The sequence below is a fragment of the Callorhinus ursinus genome, unplaced genomic scaffold (genome assembly GCF_003265705.2).
Source record: "Callorhinus ursinus isolate GAN/ISIS: 27379988/994484 unplaced genomic scaffold, GSC_fseal_2.0 scaffold3, whole genome shotgun sequence".
Lineage (NCBI taxonomy): Eukaryota > Metazoa > Chordata > Mammalia > Carnivora > Otariidae > Callorhinus > Callorhinus ursinus.
The window spans coordinates 65826092-65853702 of NW_027397065.1; the positions used below are offsets into that span (position 1 = coordinate 65826092).

Genomic DNA, 27611 nt, shown 5'->3' on the forward strand with positions numbered 1-27611 from the left:
TCCACCAGGTATCCAACCCACCTCCCTCAGGATATCTTAGATTGAGACACTTGTGAGTGTACTTACGTGGCACTAAGTAGGAGGAAAAAGTCTCGGTGTAACCAGTCCATGGTCAACGGTATTTTTATTCACTTACAAATACTTCAATGTAAGGAAAAAATAGTGCAGTAAATTATAGGCATTATAATAGTCTGCTCTTAAATATTTTCGTATATGTTTCTTTTATTTATTTTTATTTATTTATTTATTTATTTATTTATTTATTTATTTATTTATTATTATGTTCAGTTAGCCAATATATAGTACATCATTAGTTTTTGATGTAGTGTTCAGTGATTCAGTAGTTGCATCTAACACCCAGTACTCATCACAACACATGCCCTCCTTAATACCCAGCACCCAGCTACCTAATCCCCCACCCCCCTCCTGGTTTGTTTCCTGTAGTCCAGAATCTCTCATGGTTTGTCTCCCTCTCTGATTTCTTCCCAGTCGGTTTTCCCTCCCTTCCCTTGTATATGTCTCTTTTAAAAAGGGAACATTTGAGGGGTGCCTGGGTGGCTCAGGCAGTGAAGTGTGTGACTCTTAATCTGAGGGTTGTGAGTTCTAGCCCCACACTGGGCATGGAGCCTACTTAAGATTTAAAAAGAAAAAAAGGGAACATTTGGTTTCACTCATGTGGACTTTAAAGAGCAAAACAAATGAACAAACAAAGAACAAAGAGACAAACAAAAAAACAGACTCTTAAATACAGAGAACAAACTGGTGGTTGCCAGAGGGCAGGTGGGCTGGAGGATGGACGAAACAGGTGAAGGGGATGAAGAGTATACTTATTGGGATGAGCACTGAGTTATGTAGAGAACTGTTGAATCACTATACTGTACACTTGAAACTAATGTAACACTTGTATGTTAATTATGCTTCAATTTAAAAAAAGATACTCTCAAACCCATTAGCGATGACAACAATGCAAATTTTTTAAAAAGGGAACATTTCCAAACATAGCCAAAATATAGGATCACACTTAGAAAATTAATTAAAATTCCTTAATAACATTTAGTAGCCAGTCCATATTTTAATTCCCCCAGTTGCTTCAAAAAATATCTTTAACAGCTAGTTTGTCCAAACCAGAATCCACTCCAAGACCACACGTTGTGGCTAGTTGTTCTATTGCTTCCATCTCAACGTGCTCAGGAGACGTCCCACCTTCTGCATTTGTCTGATGAGTTCTCTGTGAGGTCATTTGGCTGATTTCTCTGCCCCTGTATTTCCTGTAACCAGACAATTAGATCTAAAAACTTGATCTGATTCAGGTTGAACAATTTTTAGCAAGAGTACTTCAGAGGTGATATTAGATCCTTCATGCCAGGAGATGGAAATCATCTGGTGAACCCACCAGAAATGACTCTAAGGCCGACTCTGGGATCAGAGAGGTGACAACCTGATCCCTCGATTGTAAAGTTACGTTTCTCTTGTATGCCATTGTTTCAACAAACTTGAAGGCCTGGTTCTCTTTCACCTAGGGGCTTTATACTAATTGGTAATCCTTGAATCAATAAAATCATTAGGGTTGACAAAATAACCAATAACCATTTTTCAATTGTATTCACCCGCTGTCCTCCACAGAGTAGAATTTAGAAGAGGGTACAGGATAGGGAGCAGAATATTTGACTCTATGTCGATAGAGTTCCCCATGGAGAGATAGAAAACCCATTAATTTTTGTGTGAGCAATGCAAGGAGGAAAAGATGAGCTAGGAGGGTGGAATGGTGATAAGAACAGAGATTTATCTACAAAATCGAATCTGCTGGCCTCGGTTCTCCAATAGTTTATTATCTAGAGGAAACGTCTGTGAAGAAACATAACACAAGTCAGAGTGACTTCTATCTTCCTTGTTTGTCCCTAGACTCATTTTGCTGGGCAGCAGACTCAGTTTAAGATTCTCAGCTTATATCCAGGACAGAAATACCTTGTCCAGGTTCGCTGCAAGCCAGACCATGGATTCTGGAGTGAGTGGAGCCCAGAGAGCTCCATCCAGATACCTAATGGTGAGTGTCTTGGCTCCCTTTTGCTTATACTCCAAAATATTTCTAAAACAAAATGAATTTAGTAAGTTTGCATGTAGTAACTACTAACAGAGAAACTATTTTAAGCCTTGGCCAGAAGAATAAATAGAGGTGGGTTTATCATCTCTCCATCCAATACAAAGACACCTGGAAGTGTAGCACTGCTCCCTAGGTCACTGTCAGTGAGGACCAGTTTCCAGGATAAGGCTACAAACACGGGCTTGGCATGTTTCAGAGGGCTTGATGGTTAGCCATTCTGCCCTCCCCATCTGCCCTATCCCTCTAATTTGCTCAAGGTCATCATCTAGTTGTCCCAAAATTTGTAAGGTCGTATGCCATCTCAAAGGCATGAACCAATTTTCAGTCCCTGAGGTCGATTACATCTTGACCCTGTTTGAAGGCACAGTACATAAGAGGCACTCAGTTCTAAGTGCCACTAAACAGGGCGGCCTGTGGTCCACAAGAGAATGATTTATCTTGCTTTTCTAAAGTACGTTATAGTTTATAAAGGCTTCACCTTGTTTGGCCCTTCCAACCCTCTCAGGTGTTCAGAGAGAATAGGATTAGCATTAGGAATCAAAAGTGAGGAAAATGAAGCTCAGTGAAGTTTGAGGCCTTACCCAGAACCCCATGGCAAAGCCTAGCTCCTCTGCCAACTTGCCCGGCCAAAGTACAAGGCCTGCTTTGGCTTGGTGTTGAAACAGCCCTGACCTGTGGGTCATAAGATTCACATGTGCATCCAGTTCAGCCCTGGCTCTTATTAAATAAATCAAAGCACGAGGTCCAGAGGCAGAAGATCCAGGTTCAAATCCCAGCTGCAGCTTTATAATTTACATGTTCGTGGGGAAATAACTCTTTGAGCCTCCGTGTCCTCATCTTTATACACCAGGCAGTGTCTGGAAAGAGCTTAGCACCATTGATGGCTTTAAAAAAACCTTAATATGTGATGACCTTTATTATTATTACTACAGTGGACCATGTGACCTTGAATTTCCTCCTAAAGGGCCAAATAAAATAATATGTAAAAGCATTTTGAAATTTATAGAGTACTGTAAAATATATGCAACGTGTTCAACTTTAATAATAAAAATTAAACCTGTCACTGGGGCACTCAGTGACATGAGCACTCTTTGGATTGCTGTTCAAATCAAAAGAGGGGTAGGGAAGGGGGGGAAACCCTTTTGTTCATGACTTCTGCTTATTTGGGGTTTTTTTGTTTTTGTTTTTAATGGTGCTTTGATGTGATCAGAGCTTTCCGACCGTTTGCTTTGTAGATGTCACCATGAAAGATACCATCGTGTGGATCTTTGTGGCCGTTCTTTCTGCTGTCATCTGTCTGATTATGGTCACAGCTGTGGCTTTGAAAGGCCATAGGTACTTCACTGTCTATCACCCCTCCTCCCAATCATGGTTGTCAGGGATCGCAGCCAAAAAGGATAATGCACAGATGTTGAAAACCTACACATAAGTCAAGCACTTCCTTTGAGCCATTAGCTGCAGTGTGCTCGCCCATAGAAAATCTTTTCTCAGTGCTAGCACAAGGAGCAGGATGGACTCCTTTGAAGCTGGTGCTCTTTTCATCAAACTCAGGCTCCCGGTGGTGCATTAGTAAAACTCCCATTAAGAGCAGCTCCAATCAAGAGAAGCAAGTAGTCCAAATAATCCACTCATTTCAGCATCGGCCTCCTCGATGAGCCAGAGTTAAATACTATATGTAGGCCCCTAAAATTATTGTCTTCAATTTGATCGTGAGTCTCATGGAGCCCCAGAAATCTAACTCCTGTCCACCATAGTCCGTGTAGCAGGTAGTTAGAGAGAATACTGATCTTTCAAAAATTACAAAGTGAGAAGGTGAGTCATCTAATTCTTTTTCACAAATTATTTTAAAGCATGGTGACCTGCATCCTTCCACCAGTTCCTGGGCCAAAAATAAAAGGATTTGATGCTCATCTGCTGGAGGTAAGTGTGGGAAGAGGGGGAGAATGTAGTGTGACTCACTGCTTTGTAATGGTGACCTTTACACAGGTGCACATAATTCCCGTCAATTCAGCCTGGCCGGCTCAGTCCCCGCCCAACTCAGCCCTGCTCCTCAGCATGCATGTTTACAGAAAGACGGGCGGAGGCATGAGGGTCCTTACCTTCAGACACTAGACATCAGAGGGCAAGGAGAGAAAGTCAAGAAAACATGCAAACACACAGTAATACTTGGCTAGCTTTACCAGGTCTGTTCATAAGCACAGAAATAAACATTTTGTGCAAACAACCAATTTAGAAAGAGGGTGAATATTTTAATTAATACAAAACGGGGACCCACCACCTCCTTTGTCATACTTCAGTTGAAGTGTTCACTTGAATGTTCTTTGCATAATTGCAATATCCTATTGTCATTGTTGCTCACTTTGAGCACTCAGTAGAGACTGGGTCAGTACAAGCGGGCTAGTGTTTGCCAGGGCCCGCTTAGGCTGATTCAAGAGGGATTTAAATTCAAGTGTTTTGGATAAAAAGAGGGGTTAGAACATTTTAAATTTCTGTCCAGATTGAAATATATAGTTTCAATTTGACTTCAGCTTAACACTAATGTGTCTAAAAGTAATGACCTGCACATTACATCACTTGACCCAGCCACTGTGAGGCTAACAACACAACAAGAATGTGAAAAGTGAGTCCCAGAGAATTTGTCTTGACTGCATTCAGTTTGATTGCAAATACGGGATCAGGGATTAGAGCCCCAGAACTTGGGCTCCTGGTCCAGTGCTCTTACCCCACTACCCAGTCCTAGTACTGACCTTCATAGAACCAACGTGAGCATCTCAACTAAGTAAATTAACTACTGTCTAGCTCGAAATTTGACCTTGTAGCCACAGGGACTTAATAATGAAATAACTACTGTCTGTGTCACACACACACAAAAAGGTTTTCATATTCTTAAACACAATTACCTCTCATCTTCAGAAGACCCCTCCCAGATGGCTACTATTATTCCCATTTTACAGATGGAGAAAGTGAGGACCATAGAGCAACTTGTCCAAAGTCAGTACCCTTTAATAAGTGATAGAGTCAAGATTTGGGTACCAGTAAGCTGACCTAGGTCACGCAATCAGGAAGAAGAGTGAAAAACAAGAGAAGGCAGGAGGAAGGAGGAGGGGAGAAGAAGGAGAACAGAGAGGGGGAGAGGGAGGAAACGGGGACAGAGGGAGAGGGGGGAGGGGAGAGGAGCAGCAGGAGATGGAGCAGAAGGAGAGGAAGGAGTCGGGTAGGAGGGGAAGGGACGGGAAAGGAAGAAGTGGGAAGAGGCGGAGTTGAGAGAGACGGGAGAGACGAGAATCTGCTGACCGCTGCCAGACTCCAGAAGATGGTGGAGTTGGTTAGGAGGCCAGCAACCAGACCTCAGGGCCAGCGGGTCCCAGGGCACCAAATGCGGGCATGAGCACTGTGGTTTTTGATGTTTCGCAAACATCGTATTTGATAGGTGCGTGTTTATTATGTGTGCATATACTACTTGCCCATTGAACTCATAATCATTATCGCTCAGAAAGAGACTAAGTTAAAATCATGAATTAACTGGAAGAAAAATATGAGATGAGTAGTAGTCCAGGAGGTGACTCTAGATAGCCTGGTACATAAATGTCTGACGCTTGGGGAATTTTGTGAGGCAATTAGCACATCCCGCTTGCCCCTAGTCAGGACCACGGGCTTGGCCGACGTGGAACGCTAGGAAGCTAACGGCCATCTCTCCTTTTCCTAGAAGGGCAAGTCGGAGGAACTGCTGAGCGCCCTGGGGTGCCAAGACTTCCCTCCCACTTCTGACTGTGAGGACTTGCTGGTCGAGTTTTTAGAAGTGGATGACAGCGAGGACCAGCAGCTGATGCCAGCGCATTCAAAAGAACACCCGGGTCAAGACGTGAAGCCCACACCCCTGGATCCAGACAGTGACTCTGGCCGGGGCAGCTGCGACAGCCCTTCCCTTTTGTCTAAAAAGTGTGAGGAAGCCCGGGCAAACCCCTCCATGTGTAACACTCCTGAGGGCATTGAGAAGCCAGAGAATCCCCACACAAAGGTTACCCGCACTCGGGACGCCCAGAGCACACGCTTGGAAGGCAAGATCCCCTATTTCCCTGCCGACGGATCCAAATCCTCAACATGGCCTTTACCACAGCCCCCCAGCCAGCACAGCCCCAGATCTTCTTACCACAGCATTGCTGATGTGTGTAAGCTGGCTGTGGGCACGGCGGGGGCATCGGCCACTTTGTTGGGCAAAACAGACACACACGCTTTAAGATCTTCAAAACCCACCGAGACTGAAGGGGAGGAAAAGGCAGCTGAGCGGAGAGAAGTAGAAAGCTTCCATTCCAAGACTGACCAAGGCACAGCATGGCTGTTACCCCTGGAGAAAACCCCTTTTATCTCTGTGAAACCCTTGGATTACGTGGAGATTCACAAGGTTAACAAAGATGGAGCACTGTCATTGCTCCCAAAACACAAAGAGAACAGCAACCAGACAGAGAAGCCCAGTACTCCTGAAGCCAGTAAAGAGTATGCTAAGGTGTCCAGGGTGATGGATAACAACATCCTGGTGTTAGTGCAGGATCCGCGAGCTCAGAACCTGGCTGCGTTTGAAGAACCAGCCAAGGAGGCTCCGCCATCTCTTCAAGAGAATCCAGCCGAAGAAGACCTGGCCTCCTTCACCTCGTCCCCAAGCAGCTGCGGACTCCAGCTGGGTGGGTTGGATTACCTGGATCCCACATGTTTTATGCACTCCTTTCAGTGATAGCTTGATTAACGGAATGATTGGTTAAAATGTGATTTCTTTTCAGGTAACACTACAGAGTACAGGAAATGCACCCTACTAGAGAATGCTCGAGAATGTGGGTTAGAATGACACTATACAGCCCATAGTTCGCTCCTCATGCTCCATTTTCAACCAGCTGCCTCTTTCTCCAACAGTTGATTCCAGAACAAATTGTTTTGTTTCCTGTGATTTGTAGATTGACTTTTTTTGCTCTTAGTTATAAAATTATGTGTTCAATGAAAGAAAAGCACATCCTTTAGTATTTTTGAGGGACAGTGCCAATAGGTATATCCTCTGGAAGGGGCTTTCATGGTCTGGTATGTGACCAAACGAAATGAAATACCCACAGCTGTTTACCACAGGAAGATGATAGATGTGAGAAAAATGCCATGAAAACCGCTTTCAAAAACCAACAAACCTTTGCACCCCTCTTTCATTTTATTTAGATTAACCAAATACGACCCATTTGAAGAAAGAATGCATTCCAGAACACCAGATACATTGTTTACATCAGTTCCTCTCACCTTAGTGATATATTGCCAATATGCAAGCCAAAATGATGCCTCCAGTTTTTTCTTAAAATGGTTTGAATTTGTTAAGCATGGATTTTTTTTTCTCCCCCTAAATTGTATTTTATTCTGAAGCCTCTAGAGAAAATAGTTTTGGAAAGCGAAATTTTCTAACATGACAGGTAAATGAGTTTCATGTGGTAAATTCTTCTACAATGTTTTCCTGTTTCATTTCAGCATAAGAGATAATTTATTATACACCCTAGTCTTCGGTTAGGTTAAAAAAAAAAATCCCCAAAGACTAATTTTAAAAGATAATCACAGCAGGATGCTAATGGAAATACTGCCTTACTGTACATACAAATTCTACTTTAATATAAACCCGTAAGTTTCACAATGTATTTTTGAAGACTATTTTTCTATCACTTAGGTAAAATAAAAGACTATTTTCTATCTTCCCAGTACAGCTGTTTACGTATTTAGTGGGTACGGTGTGTTCTGCTATGAGGTTATGAGTATTTGCAGTACATAGTAGTATATGCAGTCCCTGTTTGTGGAGGAAGATGCCATAGCAACCCAAAGCCCATTGAGGAATATGAAGTGGATGATTATATTCAATTTCCAGCACAGCGTTGTATAGTTTATCTGATTCTTTTTATCTCTGTGATACTTTCAACAGTCGCCAGCCAAGAGGTTTAGGGCTTTCCACAGACCAGAAACTACCTGTGTAATTTAGGGCTACTCTGGGGCTTCTGCTCTTCTCCGGGTGAATATTCATAAAACCACCCTGAAAAGGTGAGTGATAACATCTCACATACTATTTTAGAGAGGGGGTTTTGTTTGGTTTGGGTGTTCTGAGAAATCCTGGGCAGCCAAGAAAATGTAAGCAAAGCCAGGAGTTAGTATCTCTCTGAAGTAGATCCATTTGCGAAATCCTGGCAGAGGCAGATACAGCAGTCCCAGCGGAAGCGTTCAAATAGAAGTTCTAAGGAAGCAGGCATCTGGGCAGTGGTGGCAACAGCTACAGCGGCCAGGGTCTGGTAGCAACAGTCTCCAAGTCTGTTCCAAGGGCAGCCTTCCCAAGAGCGGCCATAAGCCTGGCTCTCCATTTTAAAGAGAACGTTCATGACTCAAACTGCCTCCCTCTGTTTTTCATTTCATCTGATGGCAAAGCCATTCTCTGTGTTTACTCACTAGCTGGACGTAGTGAATTTGCACTCACCCCTGGGAGTTAAATATGCCAGCCCAGCAAGCCCATGCTGACAGGAACTGGGCTCCGCATGGCCCTGATGTTTGCAAGTGAACTCATCGCTAGGGCTTCCAGGGTTGCCAAAGTAAATTGATCTGAGTTCTCGTCTCCCAATATAGACCAGCACTAAGGGTGAAGGGAACATTTGGGAAAGTTGTCCAAGTTCATCCAGTGCCCTAGGCCCTTGCTACTCAAAGTAGGCCCTGAGGACCAGCTGTCTCAGCATCGCCTGGCACTGCTTGGAAATGCAGACTCTCAGCTCCCCTGCCCCAGACCTACAGAATCCAAATCTGCATCGTACTAAGATCCTCAGATGACTCGTGTACACAGGGAAGTTTGAGAAGCACTGTCCTGGTTGACCATTTCCACTAAAGGTACGTTAGTGCCTAGAAACAATCCTCTCTCGGAAATACAAGTCAGGTCTCACTTGCCCTCAATGACACTCTACGTAAGGAGAAGGCATACTTTTTTAAAAATCCATTTAGGGTTTAAATTTACAGAATGATAGACAATGACTTGGCAAAAGTACACACAGCTCCAAGAGGGCCAGGGGATATACTCCACCTGGGATTGACTCTGCCCTTCCACGCCAGTCCAGACCAAACTTTTCCCAAAATAGTCCGTTCTCCTCCAAAATGTATCTCAATCACTCTGATAATTTGAAAATTCAAAAATAACCTGTTTTGACATATGACTTGGCATGTGTGGGGGGAAAAAATGTCCTGGTTAAAGACTCACCTTGAAGTAAATCCCCAAAATACCCCAATTAGCCACTCATTAAGTAAGCCAAGTTTACAATTCTATGGTCAATTAACAGTCTTTATTTGAATTAAGTAGGTTTGTTTTTTGTTTTTTGTTTTTTCATCTTCTGGCATATTTCCTATCAAGGAGCCAGCTAGTGCAGTGGAAGGATGCAGACTGAGGGTCAAGAGACCCGGGTTCTAGGCCTCGCTCTGTTGCCTTAGAGCAATTGCCTTTCCTGGGGCTCAGTTTCCTCTGAAGGAAATGTCAGGCCTATCATCTCTAATATCCTTTCAAACTCTGGCTCCTTGATTTCATGACTCACTCAATACTTTCCAGCAAAGATAATTTACCCAGTGTTTTGATCGTAAGGAAGCTAATAAATAATTGCCCTTCATCAGAGACACACAAGTACTCTCCAGTGATGTGCTTTTTTGATTTCACTTTTAAATCATCAGTTCTAGTTGGTCTTAACATATGACATGTGCATTTATAAATTACATAGGTATGGGATCAGAGTCCAAGATAGCATGCAACTATGTGTGTAGAGAGGAGGCATGAGATTTTTTTTTAAGACCTACTGAATGAGGCTCTGATTTTTAGAAATAATGATCTTTTACTGAATCAAGCCATGCTTATTTTTTGCTGAGTCCAACAGCCCCAAATCGCTTTTCTTCTATCTGACTGCGGCTTCTGGTTTTTATTTCTTTCTGATGAATTATAAACCACTATTGCATGGTTGGTTTAAAGAGCCATATGCTCTGAATTATAAAAAGTCATGTTCTTATAAACAAACACCTAAATATTCAAGTTACAAAGCACATGGAGATGGGCTAGCCAATGGGTGATTTATGGAAGATTCTAACCCCAACTGCAAAATGTTCTCTGGTCAGTTGGTAACGAACGGGTTTAAGGCATCTCAACACGAGCACAAGTTATTATCAGCTGTGTCCCTGACATTTAGCAGAATGTCCATTCTCCCAAGTGCCTAAGACCAATCCTGGTAGGCAGGTATGTACCAAAACCTTGCTTTCGCTGGTTTGGTCCAACGTGAGTTAATCCCTTACCACGTGTACGAGATCAAGGAGTTTGACCCCTTGTCCTGTAGTGCCCAACTGAATCGGAGCATCCTATGAGTTCATGAGCTCCAGGATGCGGTTTGGCTGTGGAGGAAATCTGGCTCTTTTCTCGAGATTCTCCACAGCTGCAGTCACTTGCAGAAAGACTTGGCCCTGCCTTTAGTATCTTCTCTATCTCCTTAGTGTAGACAAGAAAGAAACAGATTTGTACATAGTTTACAAAGTGCCTTTCTTTACTTTTATAAAAAAAAAAAGTGTTGTTTTTGCAAGAAAAGTGTATCAATTGGAAAGTAAATTTTACTTGTTTTATGTAAATGAATGGAGAAACCAGAAAGGGAATGACAAAATGGTCCGAGGTCCAACGAGCAACTGTTCGGTGGATTTTTCTATTTATTGCTTAACTGAATTACCATAGAGCTGATGTGAATAGTGTAACTTATTTTGTCTGATGAAAAATTGACTCTGGCTGGGATTTGGGGATATGCTGGCCCCCTTGTGATTTGAGACTCCTCCATTTAAAAACATATTAGTATGCTTTTGAATGGCTTCAAATTGCATGCCTGGGCCTGAAAAGGACAATGCATGCATGGTGGAAGCTTGCACACATACAGAAAAATGCAAATGACTCTGGATTACCATCCTCAGTGTTGCTAACGTAGATTTGCCATTGATGAAAGCCCCGTGTGTACTTCAGTGAACCAATTTCTTATTCTGCCTTTTTGGCTCAAGCACAATAGTAAAATTCAAGGTTTCAAAGGCCCAGGTGCAATGCAGGAAAGTATTGCTGACATGCCCTTAACCTGAATTGTGCGGTGTCACAAAGCTTAAGAGAACTATAGACATCTGTTGGTCCAAGCCAGGTTGATTTGCTTTTACATCCTGGCTTCTTTTTTTCTTAGCTATCCATACTTGTAGGCCTTTTGTTCTTCTGCTCTAGGGCCTGTATTTTTCCTGAGCGTTAATTATGTACACTAGCAACCATAGGATCCGCAAGAAACTAAGTTACTCGTGAACAATGACCTTGGCCCCGCAAAGGACTAAGTCAGATGTTAAATCAGCCACACAGCACATTGCACGTTGAGGGTCATTAGTCACCTCGTTTAGAGATTTGCATAGTTAGAAATTGCAGCTCAATTCATTAACTTCTGCATTAATTCAAAGGCCATTAATAAACCCAAGGTACATCCATGACTCAGTTCTGGAGGTCTTAAGCAGAAATTTAAAAATACAAAATGATTGCTCGAGAACCCATGTTGTAACCAGAAGTTCTATTTACAATTATGGCCTAGACTTATTCCATGATTACCAGATATAATCTCGAAATCAAATAGTTCTCTCCCTAGGCTTGTGTATTTCAGTAAGGTGATTTAGGGTCTGAGATCATCATGGTCTATTTCAAGAAAGGAAAAAAAGAGATAGGAAATAGGACATTTCCAGAGGTTTGGGCATCTCAGGATTCCACAAAATGTCAACGGTAGCCTGCTAAGCCCAAATTTTATTGGACAAAGTGAAATCTGTAATCTATTCAGTGTTCTGAGTTTATGGCTAAGAGATGTACGTAACTCACAAACACCATACGCCGGTCATTGTCTTATCCACGTCTGTTCCTTTGATCTCTGCTCTGATCTCAAGTCAAAAAGCACTGAGACGTGTAAAGTGAAAAAACATATCCTGTTTGTGTGACTGTGGTCAATGACTACAGAGACCCTCAGACAATGGTATTCTATTAATTAACTTTTTACCTGCTCCTGATTAAATAAAAAACAATGAACCCTAAAAACCTTTGGCTAGGGAAGTCGTAACATCAAAAATAACCTTGAATAATTACGTTTAAATTACGCTTCACCTGGATAAACTTCAAAATGCAGTCTGAGTTTTTCCATGCAAATTTCACAAATTCTGAAGAAAATAAATCTTGTTATTATCGTGTCTCATGCTTTGACTGGTTTTCAGTGGCATAGTTGATGTACTGGCCATGTGACACTCCTGACTTTAAGATAACTGTTCTATTATTTTATATTATATTGCTTTCTGTGGTTCAAAACTGTTTGATGCATTGAAATATATAGTTCTTGTATCGTGAAACTCATCATGTAATACAAATGAAAATAATTACATAATGTTTATAATCTATCCTTGGGTATTTTAGTATGATTGTGTCTATGTCTGTAAAACAAAACTGAAAAAAATGGAATCATATATTTCTGTCAAGACTGCGAATGTACGAATTTTTCTTATCCTTTGTCTGGTAGTAGTATCATATGCCATTGTCCAGCTGATCTGGGGTGTTAAGTGTTTAGAGTACAATCCAACCACTGTTTAAAAGTCAACCCCTCAGCTTTGCTTCATGTGACTTCTGAGAACATCTTGAGTGTTATTTGCATCATGAGGCTTTCTTTTGTGCTCATTCATTCTAAACAATTTCATAAGAGTCTCATGTGGAAACCAAAGCAATCTAGAACCAGCCTGTTGTGTGTTGTGTAAAGCCATTTTGAAGCAAAGACTATGTAATAGCAAAAGGTTCCATATTTTCAGAGCTCTCACTACCTCTGCTTTTTCTCTTTCCCTAGAAAATACCAAGCAAAATTCTTTAACATGAAGTGGGAAATTAGAAGTGATTGTTACAGTAAGTTGCTGGGGATTGGTTTTGGTTTGGTTTTGTGTTTTTCTTTTTTTTTTTTAACATGAGACTACACCTTCTAATTCACCACTTTGTAGTTTTTTGCTAGGTTTTCTCAATAACCATTTTTACATTTTATAAAAACTGGATGACGAATAAAGGCCAGAAAGAATAGTTAGTAAATCACCAGATGAAAGACCAACAAAACCATAGAGTGCAGATTTTTTCCAAATGATGAGTCACCTCAAGGTGGTTACCCAAAGCCATGATAATGATATTTCTCACAATCTGATTTCCCTAACACCCCTAGAAATAAATATTTTCTTTATTTGATTTTAGCCATCAAATATATTATGGTATGGGAAAAGTCAGCCATATGTCAGAAATAGTCTTGTTTCAATTTAAAAAACACATATTTACATGTAGTTATTGTAATGCCTACTTTTTTTTCTTTTTAGCTTTAAGGAATTTTGGAGGACTATAGTTGTCTGATTTATCTTGCATTTTTAATTCTGTAAATCTTTGGTTATTGCCCATTGTACTTTCTATTTTCCATGGATTTAATTATTTGCCTCCTTCCATTTTGAGGGAACAACACAGACCATTAAATCTTTGTCAGTAGTATGAGAGATTATGCTAACTGCTCTTGTCATAACATCCTCACTTTTACTGCACGCCAAAAACAATGCTTGCCAAACAAAATCTTAGACATCCCAGTATAATATGGTCATTATATTTCTATTCATGTTATTGACAATACCCAGTTCAGTGCCTGGCTCAATAAATGTTTATTTCCCTTGCCTACCCTTCTTTTATTTTTATTTGACGAGTAAATAAGCAGAAAAACATGTGTGTGTCTGAAACAAATTTCTTGAAGCATTTTTGCTGCTAAGGGATCTGTAACCTGGAAATTGTTGGTATAAGTTGGATCAAAACAATTTTCCTCTTTTATCTTCGTCCTTCCATACGATTGCAAAACATACTTTCCTTCCTCCACCCTATCACATTCACATGAGAAGCTGCTAACAATAAAACTGAGATGGAATGAGCAACACGGGGATGAAACCAGAGAAGCTCTCTTAAGTTTTGTGAAATAAAAGAAAGACCAAACCATTTTTTTTTAAGATTTTATTTATTTATTTGACAGAGAGATAGAGAGAGAGTACAAGTAAGGCAGAGCTGCAGGCAGAGGGAGAAGGAGAAGCAGGTTCTCTGCCAAGCAGGGAGCCCGATGTGGGGCTCTACCCCAGGACCCCGGGATCATGACCTGAGCCGAAGGCAGCCACTTAACCGACTGAGCCACCCAGGCGCCCCAAGACCAAACCATTTTTTAAAATGGAATCCTTTTGAATGGTGTGATTCGTTCACGTTACTAACAATCGTTTCTGACAAAAATCATTGGATTAAGTGTAAAATGATCACCTTTTCTTTTTAATGGATCTAGATCTAGAAACTTTCACCTACTGCCCATGCTTGTGTTAAGAATTATGAAATAGTGTGGAGGTTCGCTTTACAGATTCTTCTCTGCCTCCCAATTCTTTCACACCTCACAGAAATGAGGAATTTCTTACATGAGTATCACACTCCAAAATGTGTATTACACTCCACACTTCCATCACTGACTCTCCCATGCTTATGTTGGTATCACCTGTCTTTAATTCTTGGGCACACTTTTACTTCTAAACTAAAAAATCTGGAGTGTCAGTCACCAGACACAACATTCATATGATTAGTGATGAGCTGGAGAAGAAACGCCTAGCCAGTTTTCCAGAATTATGGTATGCACGTTCCTGCAAGAAAACAAATTATATTTTGCCACTTCTTACCAGAATCACATCTGAAACCTTAACCTCACCAGACTTCCTACAACTTACTAACCAAGTTGTATACATTCTACATCTTCCGTATTTTTTAGGGACAGAGAGATAGAGCTTCCATTTAATAGCAATCTTGAAATGTTGCGGGTTGGGGGTAGGGTGCAACTGGGCAGGGGTATAGAAAATAGGGTTATTGAAAAAACCCCAAGAAAGGAGCTCACTGGCCAGGGAAGCAGATTCCTGCTGCATTTACCTCTGAGAGTCCCTCCAAACCACGCAGGTGAGACTAAACCCATTCTCGGTATTGGAAAAGCATATTCTACTTTGGAGATCTCAACACCTACACAATGGAGTTCCTTTACCTACAACCTCCCCCACCCACACCACCTCACCCCTCGATTTCTGCTGCCGGCACAAGTGTCAAGCATTTTTCTCTTATTATGATCAGGTTCACATTAAAACTTAGGCTGACAGACTTGAAGCACAGTTATTTTTATGAATGTGATAATTTTTTTTTTTTTTAAGAAAAAGCTAGAAGACATCAGTCAAATAAAACACTACATGGATGTGGGTTGGTGAACACCAGGATAAGAAAAGGGAGCTCAGGAATTTTTATTACTGTATGTATACATGTGTCTGAAAGAATTTGTAAAATGTCACAGGTAGTTTCTAAGGTGACACACATTCGCTCCATAAATTATTAAAAATTCCAAGATAAGCTTCAATGACACTTGCCAGTAGTTTTACTTAACATGATCAATATTGATATTGTTACTGAACTATGTAATCTTATGGTGTATTTTTCTATCTTTCTTTAGAGCAACTGCTTTTGCTATGGTAATAATGCTCAGTTTAAACTGAATCAATGAATTATTTCCTGAGCAATGGTTTTGGAGGGTCTTTCACATATATAAAATACATGTGAAACATGTATTTTAATGAAGATACAACTTTGAGAAGTTTTTCCTTTGCTTCAACACCCTTTATTAAGACATTTTTTTTTAAGATTTTATTTATTTGAGATAGAGCACGAGCGGTGGGGAGGGGCAGAGGCAGAGGGAGAAGCAGGCTCCCCACCGAGCAGGGAGCCCGACATTGGGCTCAATCCCAGGACCCCAGGATCATGACCTGAGCCAAAGGCAGACGCCTAACTGACTGAACCACCCAGGCGTCCCAGGATGTATATTTTTAAAAGAAGGGAAAGGGGCACCTGGGTGGCTCAGTCAATTAAGTGTGCAACTCCTGATGTTAGCTAAAGTCATAATTTCGGCTCAGGTCATGATCTCAGGGTCATGAGATCCAGCCCCGCCTAGGGCTCCAAGCTCAGCAGAGAGTCTGCTAGAGATTCTCTCTCTCCCTCTCCCTCTGCCCCTGCCCTCTCTCTAAAAAAAAAAAAAAAAAGAAACAAACAAAGGGGAAAATGTCATCCTAAGCCCTTCTGGAAATAAAACACATAGGCACATGCTGCAATATTTGTCTTAGAACATTCTTCAAAGGCATTTATTTCAGGCATGCCCTTTTATGCTTGTCTTTCAACACCTTCTCTTTTTTACTAAATCTAAATCAAAATTGACATCTTGCTTCCAGCTCATCTAAGTACTACATCTTCTCTTTCCACTGCCCTTAAGTTCCCCCAGTCTTAATTCATGTGCCAGATCCGAGCCTAAAAAATGCAAATATGCTTAGAAACACCCAGAAGTTCCTTGGACCTTCTGGGAACAACCAAGAGCGATCAAAAGAAGAGTTCCCAAATCTGATATGCACTCAACTTTCCCAAAGGAAGCTTAAACCACAAATCTCAGTGCCCAAGAATCCACATTTTCTTTTGTTCAGTTCTTCCTACCTAGAATTATCCTGTCTTCACTTAAAACTTCAGCTGTGATTTAATCTCCCATTTATCATCTTATATATATTGCATAAAATAGTTCATATACACTTGAAAATTACAGAGGGTGATATAACAAAGACTCATTTACCAACACCCAAATTTCACAAATATTAACATCTCACTTTATCTGTTCCTGACCTTTAAAAAAAAAAAAAAAGTGAAACATCACAGATGGAGTAGTAAATATCTCTCAGTAACCAAATTCTCTACCTCCCTCTCCAGTGACAACTACAATCCTGCAGTTGTGTATCCTTTCTGGCCATGTTAAAAATTCATTTACCTCAGGGCACCTAGGTGGCTCAGTCATTAAGCGTCTGCCTTCAGCTCAGGTCATGATCCCAGGGTCCTGGGATCGAGCCCCACATCGGGCTCTCTGCTCAGAAGTCTGCTTCTCCCTCTTCCACTCCCCCTGCTTGTGTTCCCTCTCTTGCTGTCTCTCTCTCTGTCAAGTAAATAAATAAGATCTTTTAAAAAATGCATTTATCTCATATATATGCACCCATAAATAAATATATGAGTTTTACATAGATAATAACATATGCCTTTATGCACCTTGATTTTTTTTTCATTCAGCTTTAGGTTTTTGAAATCCAAATAGCTCCAGTTTATTGGATTTATCTGCTATATGATTGTATACATATATACAATTTATTTGTTAATCCTATATTAATCAACTTTCCATTTCCACTATTAGCAATGACTCTGCAAGGAACATTTTACGAAAGCTTCACTTTTTAAGAATTTGCCATATTTTCTCTAGGACATACATCTAGGGGTATAATTGCTGGGTCATATACCACATACACCTTAACATTTCCTCACTATTGATAAGTTGTTCTCTGAAGCAGTTACACCCATATATATCACCATCAACTGTGTAGGTGATTCCATTCCTTTCTTAATCATCACCTGATATTGCAAGATATTTGACAATTTGATACACATTCAATGATACACTGTTGCTGTTTTAACTTCCATTGTCCTAATTAATTCATTCTGTATCTGAATAACTCACCCTTTACCTGCTTATCTTTTATGTAATCTTTGTCATCTACCAAGTTTCTACATATGTCTGAGTCTTCCATCTGGACTTCTATTCCAGCCCAGTGGTTGGTTCATCTAACCCTGCCCTGATGTTTCCTGTTTTAGTACCCCAGTTTGATGAAGTCTTATCCGCTACACCTGTCCCTACACCTCCATCTCTTCTTCAGGATTATTTTAGCTATTCTGGCCATTTATTCATCATGTGAATTTTGAGATAAGCCTATCAACTTTAAAAAAAAAATTCTGCTGTCAAAAACAGACACATAGATCAATGGAACAGAATAGACAGCCCAGAAATGGACCCTCAACTCTATGGTCAACTAATCTTCGACAAAGCAGGAAAGAATGTCCAATGGAAAAAAGACAGTCTCTTTAACAAATGGTGTTGGGAAAATTGGACAGCCACATGCAGAAGAATGAAACTGGACCATTTCCTTACACCACACACAAAAATAGACTCAAAATGGATGAAAGACCTAAATGTGAGACAGGAGTCCATCAAAATCCTAGAGAAGAACACAGGCAGCAACCTCTTCGACCTCAGCCACAGCAACTTCTTCCTAGAAACATCACCAAAGGCAAGGGAAGCAAGAGCAAAAATGAACTATTGGGATTTCATCAAGATAAAAAGCTTTTGCACAGCAAAAGAAATAGTCAACAAAACCAAAAGACAACCGACAGAATGGGGAGAGATATTTGCAAATGACATACCAGATAAAGGGCTAGTGTCCAAAATCTATAAAGAACTTATCAAACTCAACACCCAAAGAACAAATAATCCAATCAAGAAATGGGCAGAAGACATGAACAGACATTTCTCCAAAGAAGACATCCAAATGGCCAACAGACACATGACAAAGTGCTCAACATCACTCAGCATCAGGGAAATCCAAATCAAAACCCCAATGAGATATCACCTCACACCAGTCAGAATGGTTAAAATTAACAAGTCAGGAAACGACAGATGTTGGCGAGGATGCGGAGAAAGGGGAACCCTCCTACACTCTTGGTGGGAATGCAAGCTGGTGCAGCCCCTCTGGAAAACAGTATGGAGGTTCCTCAAAAAGTTGAAAATAGAGCTACCCTACAACCCAGCAATTGCACTACTGGGTATTTACCCCAAAGATACAAATGTAGTGATCCGAAGGGGTATGTGCATCCCAATGTTTATAGCAGCAATGTCCACAATAGCCAAACTATAGAAAAAGCCAAGATGTCCATCGATAGATGAATGGATAAAGAAGATGTGGTATACACACACACACACACACACACACACACACACACACACACACACACAATGGAATATTACACAGCCATCAAAAAACACGAAATCTTGCCATTTGGAATGACGTAGTTAGAACTAGAGGGTATTATGCTAAGTGAAATAAGTCGATCAGAGAAAGACAAGTATCATATAATCTCACTGATACGAGGAATTCTTAATCTCAGGAAACAAACTGAGCATTGCTGGACGCGTGGGGGGTAGGAGGGATGGGGTGGCTGGGTGATGGACATTGGGGAGGGTATGTGCTATGGTGAACACTGTGAATTGTGTAAGACTGATGAATCACAGACCCGTACCTCTGAAACAAGATAGTAGGAAGGGAAAAATGAAGGGGGGGAAATCGGAGGGGGAGACGAACCATGAGAGACTATGGACTCTGAGAAACAAACTGAGGGTTTTGGAGGGGGAGGGGAATGGGGGGATGGGTTAGCATGGTGATGGGTATTAGGGAGGGCACATATTGAGTGGAGCACTGGGTGTTATACGCAAACAATGAATCATGGAACACAACATCAAAAACTAATGATGTAATGTATGGTGACTAACATAACATAATAAAATAAAATTTAAAAAAATTGCTGGGAATTAGATTTTGTTAATTGAATTTATGTGTTAATTCTGGAAGAAGTTAGATCTTTATAATATTGTGTCCTAATAATGAACATGGCTTACCATTTCATGTACTATGGTATTTAGTAAAGTTTTATGCTATCCTTCATAAATATCTGCTTGTATTTTAGTAGATTCATTCCTAGGCACCATAAAATTTTTTGCTATTATAAATGGTATCTTTTTAAAAATTATTTTATTCTAAGAAGTTGTTGCTTATATATGGAAACTACTGGTTTTTAAATATTGATTCTGAATCCTGAAACCTCATTGAACTCCAATTATTAGTTCTTGTAATTTGTAGGTTTTCTTGGATTTTCCATTTTTACAATTGTATCGTTAACAACTTTGTTTCTTCTTTTCCAGTCCTTATATCTCTTATATCTTCTTCTTGATCTATTTCTTGGGGTTGGATTCAGTACAATGTTGAAGGTAGTGGACATTCTTTCTTGTTCCTGACTTTAAAGAGAATTTTACCAAAAGTTCACCATTAAGTATAGGGTTTCCTATATATTTTTACAGATACTCTTAGATATATTGAGGAAATTCCTTTCTATTCCTAATGTGCTAATAATTTCATATCTCGAATTGGTGTTGAAAGCTCTACATCTACTGATAACAATTTTTTTCTACATCTACTGATACAAAAATGTGGATTTCCCTTTTATTTGGTTAATATATAAATTATTACGGAATTAACTTGGAGAAAAGGCTTTAATGCTAAATTACTCTCACATTCTTGGAATGAATTCTACTTCAGCATGATGTATTTTTACAAATTTTGCTTTATTCAATTTGCTAAAAATCTTTTTAAGATTCTTGCATTCATAAGATTCATCTCTTTTGCTACTTGAGATATAATTTTTTGAGGTGATTTGTGAGTCAGTTAAAATCTTCTAGGACTATAGAAATTCCTCTTTCTCCTTGTAATTCTATCAATTTTTGTTTTGAGGCTATACTATTAGGTATATGTAGATTTAAATGTTTACTCTTCCTAATGAATTATCTCTTATCATTATTAAATATGATGTCCTTTATCCGTAATGATTTTTTGTCTCTCTTTTTTTTAATATTAATATTGCTCCACCAGCTTTCTTGCCACTGGTTAATTCTCTCGTGGGTCTCTATCTTCTTACTTTCAATTGTTCAATGTCACTATGTTTTAAGTGCATCTTATAAACAGCACATAGCTACATTTTGTTTGTCCATTCTACTTGAGAATTTTTTCCTTTAGGTGATAAGTCAGGTCCTTCTGCTCTTCTGGCACCCTTCCTTTGTTTTTCTTTTGCAATGTGAATTTGTAATTTGCAATTTAAACCAGCCAATTTTGTAATAATCATTGTAAGAGCAGGATATAAATAAAAGGTCCTAGTTAAATAATTCACTGTATCTGCATGCCTACATTTAGGGACAGCTCTTCTCCCAGTCAGGAACAAGCCCAGTCATGGGGAGCCAAATTCTACTGAACCTCATCCTGCTGCAACTGGTAGAGACATTATCCTTTGGTTACAACACTCAAGGGAATGAACAACTGGAGAAGTCCAGTAGCTAAGGGGCCTATGCAATATATATATATACATATATGAACATACATATGTAATATCTTCCATACATCTAACCAAAAAGAGATTAATTTGGATGTTCAAGACCCATCTTTTATTTTTTTTAAGATTTATTTATGTATTTGAGAGTGAGAGAGAACACGCGCGTGTGGGCAGGCAAGCTGGGAGAGGGGCAGAGGGAGAGAGAGAGAGAAGCAGACTCCCTGCTGAGCATGGAGCCCAACTCAGGGCTCCACCCCAGGATCCTGAGATCATGACCCGAGCCAAAGTCAAGAGTTGGTTGTTAACTGACTGAGACACCCATGTGCGCCAAGATCCTCCTTTTAAATACAAATCTTCCTCAAGTTTCTGTCAGTCATTGGACCAGACCCATTACTGAACAACTCTTGATGAGCACTGTGTTCCAGGCACCGTGCCAGGATACAGGAAGCTCATATAGATGAGCTCTCTGTCCTCCTGGGCATCACACTCTAGTCCAGGAGGCTGAGGTAACCATTGTGGGTCTCGCTCTTCCAACTGACTTTTAAAAAATATTAAGTCTAATAATTCCAAACGAGCCTGGTCCAAAGAGTTCATCCTAATAGACAAATTAAAGGACTTTGACTTTGCACCATTTTTCAAGAAAATCAGTGCTGCATGAAACTCTAAGAGTTATGGTATCGGAGCACATCTTTGTTATCGGAACACGGTTATTCTCTTTGAAAGCACCTGTCATCTCTTTGCTTCATTCTGAACACCCTACACCTGCCCTCCTTCACAGTCCATTCACTGTGAAATGGGATACCTGAAATACAAGGTTTTGAGTAAATTGGGTTTTATCTGAAATCCTTCCAGAATTTTCGCTTCAACTCCAGGACTCCTAAGCTAGTTGAGAAAGAGAAAGGATCATTTTGGAAAAGTATTATTTATCCTCAGTAATTCTGATGGACCCTGCTCTGTCATTGGCAGAAGTACTAGGATCAAAGAGCAAAGTACACTCAGACTTAACTGATAAATCATTAGCAAACCTGTGTACAAAAAAAAAAATCCCTATAATTATTAAATTGACAACAGAATTTGTCAGGTTAATATTGTTCCCCATTACTCTCCCATGGTTTTCCCATTGTTTCCATAATCATCAATTATCTTTTTTGAGGAGAGATTCCAGTATTTTCCTACTTGATAAAATATATTAAGCTTCAAAGTAATTCATTACATGAGAAATAGAGATGGCAAGCCTCTTACGTGACATCCCGCCCCTCCTATTTACCAGTCATGTGAACTGCGGTCCTTTCTCATCTTCCCCAGTCCTGTGTATAATGGAGAAAATTATACCTAATCTGTGTGAAGGAAAGAGAAGAAAAAGACCCAGAGCAGATGTCTCTTAAAGTCCCTGATAATTCAGAGATAACATCTGTTTATTATTTTTTTAAGATTTTATTTATTTATTTATAAGAAAGAGAGAGAGAGAGCGTACAAGCAGGGGGAGCAGCAGGCAGAGGGAGAGAGAAGCAGACTCCCCACGGAGCAGGGAGCCTGATGTGGAGCTCGATCCCAGGACCCAGGATCATGACCTGAGCCAAAGGCAGATGCTTAACCGATGGATCCACCCAGGAATCCCTGAGATAATATCTGTTTAATAGTAATTTTGCCCACAAACCGAGGGTCAGATCTTAGATTGCTGTTTCAAGTGACTCCTAGATGGAGGAAGAAAATCTGAGGCAATCTAAGCTTGTCCCTCATCCAGCTTTCAGAATTGGTGGATATCACTGTAATTCCAAAATGGTCAAAAGACCCACCATCTTGGAAAACAGTCTTGTGCAATGTTAGTTGATGTCTTCTTACTGGAGAGCATTTTAAATGCACATACATTCTGACCCAGAAACCCCTCTTCAAGGATTTATCCAAGGGGGGAGGGGGTGTGTGTGGCAGAAACAAGTTCACTTAGAGCACAAAATTCTATGCCCTAGGATGATGCAGTAAATACAGCTGTCTTCAATAGGGACTTACTAAGTAAAATATATGGAGACTTCCAAATTCCTCTTCAGCATGTAAAGAGCTTGGAAGTTTTCACCTCCATCCTTACAAGAAGAAGCTGGACAAAGAGAAAACGAATGACTTTTCTTGAACCTCTCTGGGAATTGAAGTTGCAGAGTGACTTGTCACTGTGAAATCTAGGGATACAGGCAAATCCTGAAAGTCACAGCCTAGAGCTTCTTTACCTGGAGCAGAAGCCACTGGAGCCATAACTGGTAAAAACACTTAAACAGTAATTTGGACAAATTGCTGGAGACTGAGTGCGGACTAGCATGAGAATGCGAAGCTCCCAGGTTTCCAGAGTCATTGGAGGACCTCAGAGTGTTATGAGCCATGCCTACAGTAGGAATATCACTAGGTTGTCATAGTGAAGCTCCCTTCATTGCTCTGGCTGGGGAAGGGGAAGAATAATCATTGTGGGAATGCTCAGAGACTTCCCTTTAATAAAGATCTATTCTCTGGGGGAAATGACTTGGTCAGAGCCCTGTGTCTGCTGCTTGAAAGGCATTTCTCCCACTGCAGCCCCCTCTCTGCTTCCTACCTCACCTACGAGAGAGAAAACAGAAGAAAGTCAAGGTTTCAAGGAAATAGATTGAGAAAACTCAGGCCAGGGAGAGGAGTAGAGGGTAGGAGGTTTAAATATATATTTAATTTTAAATATACATATTTTTTTTCACACTGGAGAAACACATGTGAAAGTCACAGTCCAGAGACATAGGCCCACTAAAAGACTGAGAACTAATCGTAAGATTCTAGTGCTCCTGTAATAACAAGTGAATTACAGCTCAAAGAGTTGCCAGATCCTGACTCCATTTAAGGAGTTTTTAAGGGAAGCCCTAAGACAACAGGGACTGGGAAGAACAAGGACACTGCAGGAATTTGATTCCTTTGGCACCTACAGCTACATCAGATGTTAAACACATCTCAACTTCTAACCGGATTAACATAAAACCTCACACTAAAGATTTATTCGCCAGAGACCCTATTACCCAATGCAGCATGTCCAGCTCCCACAAAAAAGTTGCAAGGAATGCTAAACTGATAGGAAAAAAAATAGTCTTCAGAGACAAAGTAAGCATTAGAGCCAGACTCTGATATAACACAAATTTTGGAATTATCAATTTAAAGTAACTATGATTAATATGTTAAGGACTCTAATGGGAAAGGCAGACATTACATAATATCAAATGGATCATGTAAGCAGAGAGAAGAAAGCTCTAAGAAAGAATCAAAAGTAAATGTTAGGAATCAAAAGCACTGTAACAGAAATGAAGAATGTCTCCAATGAGCTCCTGGGCAGAGTGGACCGGGCTGAGGAAAGAATCCGTGAGCTTGAAGATGGGTAATAGAAACTTGCTGGGTTAAAACAGTGAGAAAAAATGGTGGTGGGGGGGAACATAACAGAACCTCTGAGAACTGTAGAACAATTTCAAAAGGTGTAATATATGTGTAATTGAAATATCAGCAGGAGAAGAAACACTGAAATGATTATGGCCAAAGAATTTTCCAAAATCAAATAAAACAGCTGATGGAATATTGTGAAAGAAGTAGGAATCATGACTCAGATCTATATTTTTTGCATGAAAAGCTGAATTATTGACTTTAAGCAGGTTCTGAAATGGTATGTGTATACACAGGTGTACATGCGTAATGAAGGATTTCTGGAAGACTCTTTACTAAAATATAACAGTCAGATTTGTTGTGGTTTTTACTTTCTTCCTTATGCTTTTCTAGACTTGAGTCTGTTTTCACAAAGAACGTATCCTGTATTATGGTAACCAGAATAAATGGTTTCACTTAAAAAAAATGTTTTTCCTTTATGTTTTTAAAGATTTATTTATTTGTTTGAGAGAAAGAGAGAGAGCATGAGTTGGGGAGTGGTAGAGGCGGAGGGAATCTCCAGCAGACTCACTACTGAGCCGGGGTACCGAGCAGGGCTGAGAGCCCAGCCTGAGCCAAAATCAAGAATCTGATGCTTAACTGGCTCAGCCACCCAGGCGCCCATTTTCCCTTTTAAATAATGAAGGTACAACTTCCCAATTTGAAGTCAGGGAGCCTGAGGCGTTTGGCTTCTCCACCCAAGGCAGCCCCTGATGTTGTTGGGTGCCTCTCGCCATAACAGTCTCTGAGCTTACAACCCAAGAAAAATCTGAAGGCAAGGGAGCCTGCAGCCTATAGTGTTCACAAAGCCCAAAACTGATCACAGCCCAGTAGAGCTGAAGAACACATGCCCGACCTCAGCAACTCAACACTTCCTCAGCTCAGGCCCCCTGCACGACAGACCGGGCGCCCCGGGGACCAACAGCTGCCAAAGCCACTCCCGTGGGAGCCCACGCAAAAGGGGACAATTTACATCGAATTTCAGACTTCCTGTGCTTCTCTGGGGCCCTCACCTCTGATTTTGGGTGGCGGATGTGACCGAGCGTGCTGGCCTCCCTGCCGGGTGAGGCAAGATGTCCCCTTGCACGGTGTTCACCCATCCCCCACCACGGCTGCAGGACGTCAAGGAGCGGACGGGACTGCCTGTGGCCCTGAGAGCGGGACCCAGGCAGGCAGAAGCTCCTCACCCCCTCCCTTGTCCTTGGAATACACGTTCTGCTCACCTTTCCCACATTGAGAGCTGTTCCGAAGACGCTGCCTTGAGAGAGTCAAGTGTTGTTGAGACCATGTGGATGGCCCAGCTGAGAGGTGGAAACTCTACGGAAGAATCCAGTTAACCTAGTTAAGCTCTCTATATAAACGTGGAAGATTCCAGTGGGTCGGTGTAGAGATGTACTTGGCCTGTGGCTGCCCCCGAGACAAGCCTGGAAATTTCCGCAGCTTACTAGAGCCGCCCCCCCTTCCCCCGCCCCAGGCAATCCCGAGCAGCCTGCCCTCCGCGTAGGGGGCCCTTCCCCACCAAGCTCCATGGGCCCTTGTCGCTGTCCCCCTTAGGCCCCGCCACTCACAGGCCCAGGGACTCCCAGTCTGCAGCAGAGACGCACTTAGAGCAACCTGGTTGGGTCTTAAAACCATGGCTCGGAGCGAAAAGGAAAGGACGCATTTTACATAAATTAAGAACGCGTCTACTCCACACAATACACGTTACAAGAATACATACCAACAAAAAGATGCATATTAAATACATGAAATAGTCGCCAAATGGAGATTAGGAGTGGGGTAGGCAGGAGTGACAAATGGGAATTTTAGAAATTAAAATATAATAAAAATAAAGCACCCTGACTGCTCAGGCCTCAAGGTCTTGCCTACTCAGATGCACCGCTGTCCAGAGCCCTCTCCTTCCCCGTAGAGCTGCACCCTTTACCCATAGTCCCCTTCTCTTCCTCAGAGACCCTCAATACCCACAGCCATTTCTTCATGCACATCCTCCTTTTCTCTCTCTTACTCACCCGCCTCATGTCTCAATCTCCCACCCCTTCGACTGTATCTTGAGCCCTCTCCCCCCCACCCCCCGGCCATCACCACCCTCACAGAGAGACGCGCCTCCTGACGAGAACCTGCTGGAACAGAAAACTAACAAAACTTGTCCAGAAGGCCTTCACTTTGTTTGCCTGCCTACTTTCTCTTCTCTCTCTCCCACCTTCTTTTCTTTTCTCTCCCCTAGGGCATGGACTGGGAGCTTTTCTCTCCCCTAAGGTGCTGCACTGGGAGCTCTGGGGCTGGTCCAAAGTGAAGGCGGTAACCACTCCAGGACCCGCCCCCGGCCCGAGCTCCTCCCCTCCCATCCTAAACTCAAAGTCCGGTGGCCGTGGAGCAGTTTGGAGCCCTTCCTCTGACCTGCATTCTCCGGGCCCTTGCTCTCTGACTGGGAGGGATGACTCCAGCCTGGAGACACTTGCTGAGAGCTTGGTACCTGCAGACCTCCTCTCCCAGGATCACCAAGATGTGCCCTTCCTTGAGCCGTGAGTGGAAACTGGGGGCATGTGGGTCAGCTGAGGGTTGGCCAGAGGGGCAGGGCTGAGCTCAGAGCCTGTTATCTGGGGTTCTGGGATTAGGCCTGTGGGAGGGCTTGGAGATGGGCCATCTGACACAGCGGTCCTCACTCCAGCCGATCCATGCCTCCTGCCCGCAGCCAGAATTTGCAGTGCCCCCCTCTTGCCCTGAAAGGAAATCCATAGATCATGAAACCCAACGATGCACAATTTCAAAATGAAAACAATATGGTGTCTTAGCTCTAATATAAAGAAGAAATAAAAAGAAAGCCATTCACAATTATGTGTTAACTGCAATAAATAGATACTCAAGGATGATGACTTTAGAAGGCATAAAGCCTCCGCATGAATTCCCACCAAGCCTCCGGGAGGTAGGACTGTCACCTCAGGCACTGACAAGGAAACA

General features: G+C 41.4%; 2 protein-coding genes and 1 long non-coding RNA gene across 7 annotated transcripts in view; 2 read left to right on the forward strand and 1 right to left on the reverse strand.

Moving 5' to 3' along the window:
• PRLR (prolactin receptor) overlaps positions 1–15387 on the forward strand; it is a 175944-nt gene extending 160557 nt beyond the window's left edge. For 4 of the 5 annotated variants that reach the window (XM_073891030.1, XM_073891031.1, XM_073891029.1 and 1 more), the window contains 4 exons: positions 1903–2044; positions 3337–3436; positions 3952–4021; positions 5808–15387. In XM_073891030.1, coding sequence (XP_073747131.1) covers positions 1903–2044; positions 3337–3436; positions 3952–4021; positions 5808–6830 — 1335 coding nt within the window. In that variant the 3' untranslated portion in view covers positions 6831–15387. The remainder of the gene's footprint in view (positions 1–1902; positions 2045–3336; positions 3437–3951; positions 4022–5807) is intronic. The other variant, XM_073891032.1, reaches the window with a different exon arrangement.
• LOC141372404 (uncharacterized) lies at positions 127–26869 on the reverse strand. Its single transcript, XR_012377626.1, has 3 exons — positions 26745–26869; positions 25877–25970; positions 127–1268 (listed from the first exon to the last, which is right to left on the reverse strand). It is a non-coding gene; the product is annotated as an uncharacterized lncRNA (long non-coding RNA).
• A 170-nt stretch (positions 26870–27039) lies between these two features.
• Positions 27040–27611, forward strand: part of AGXT2 (alanine--glyoxylate aminotransferase 2) — a 34210-nt gene continuing 33638 nt past the window's right edge. The window contains exon 1 of the mRNA XM_025866663.2: positions 27040–27175. Within this exon, the coding sequence (XP_025722448.1) occupies positions 27088–27175 (88 nt within the window). The 5' untranslated portion in view covers positions 27040–27087. The remainder of the gene's footprint in view (positions 27176–27611) is intronic.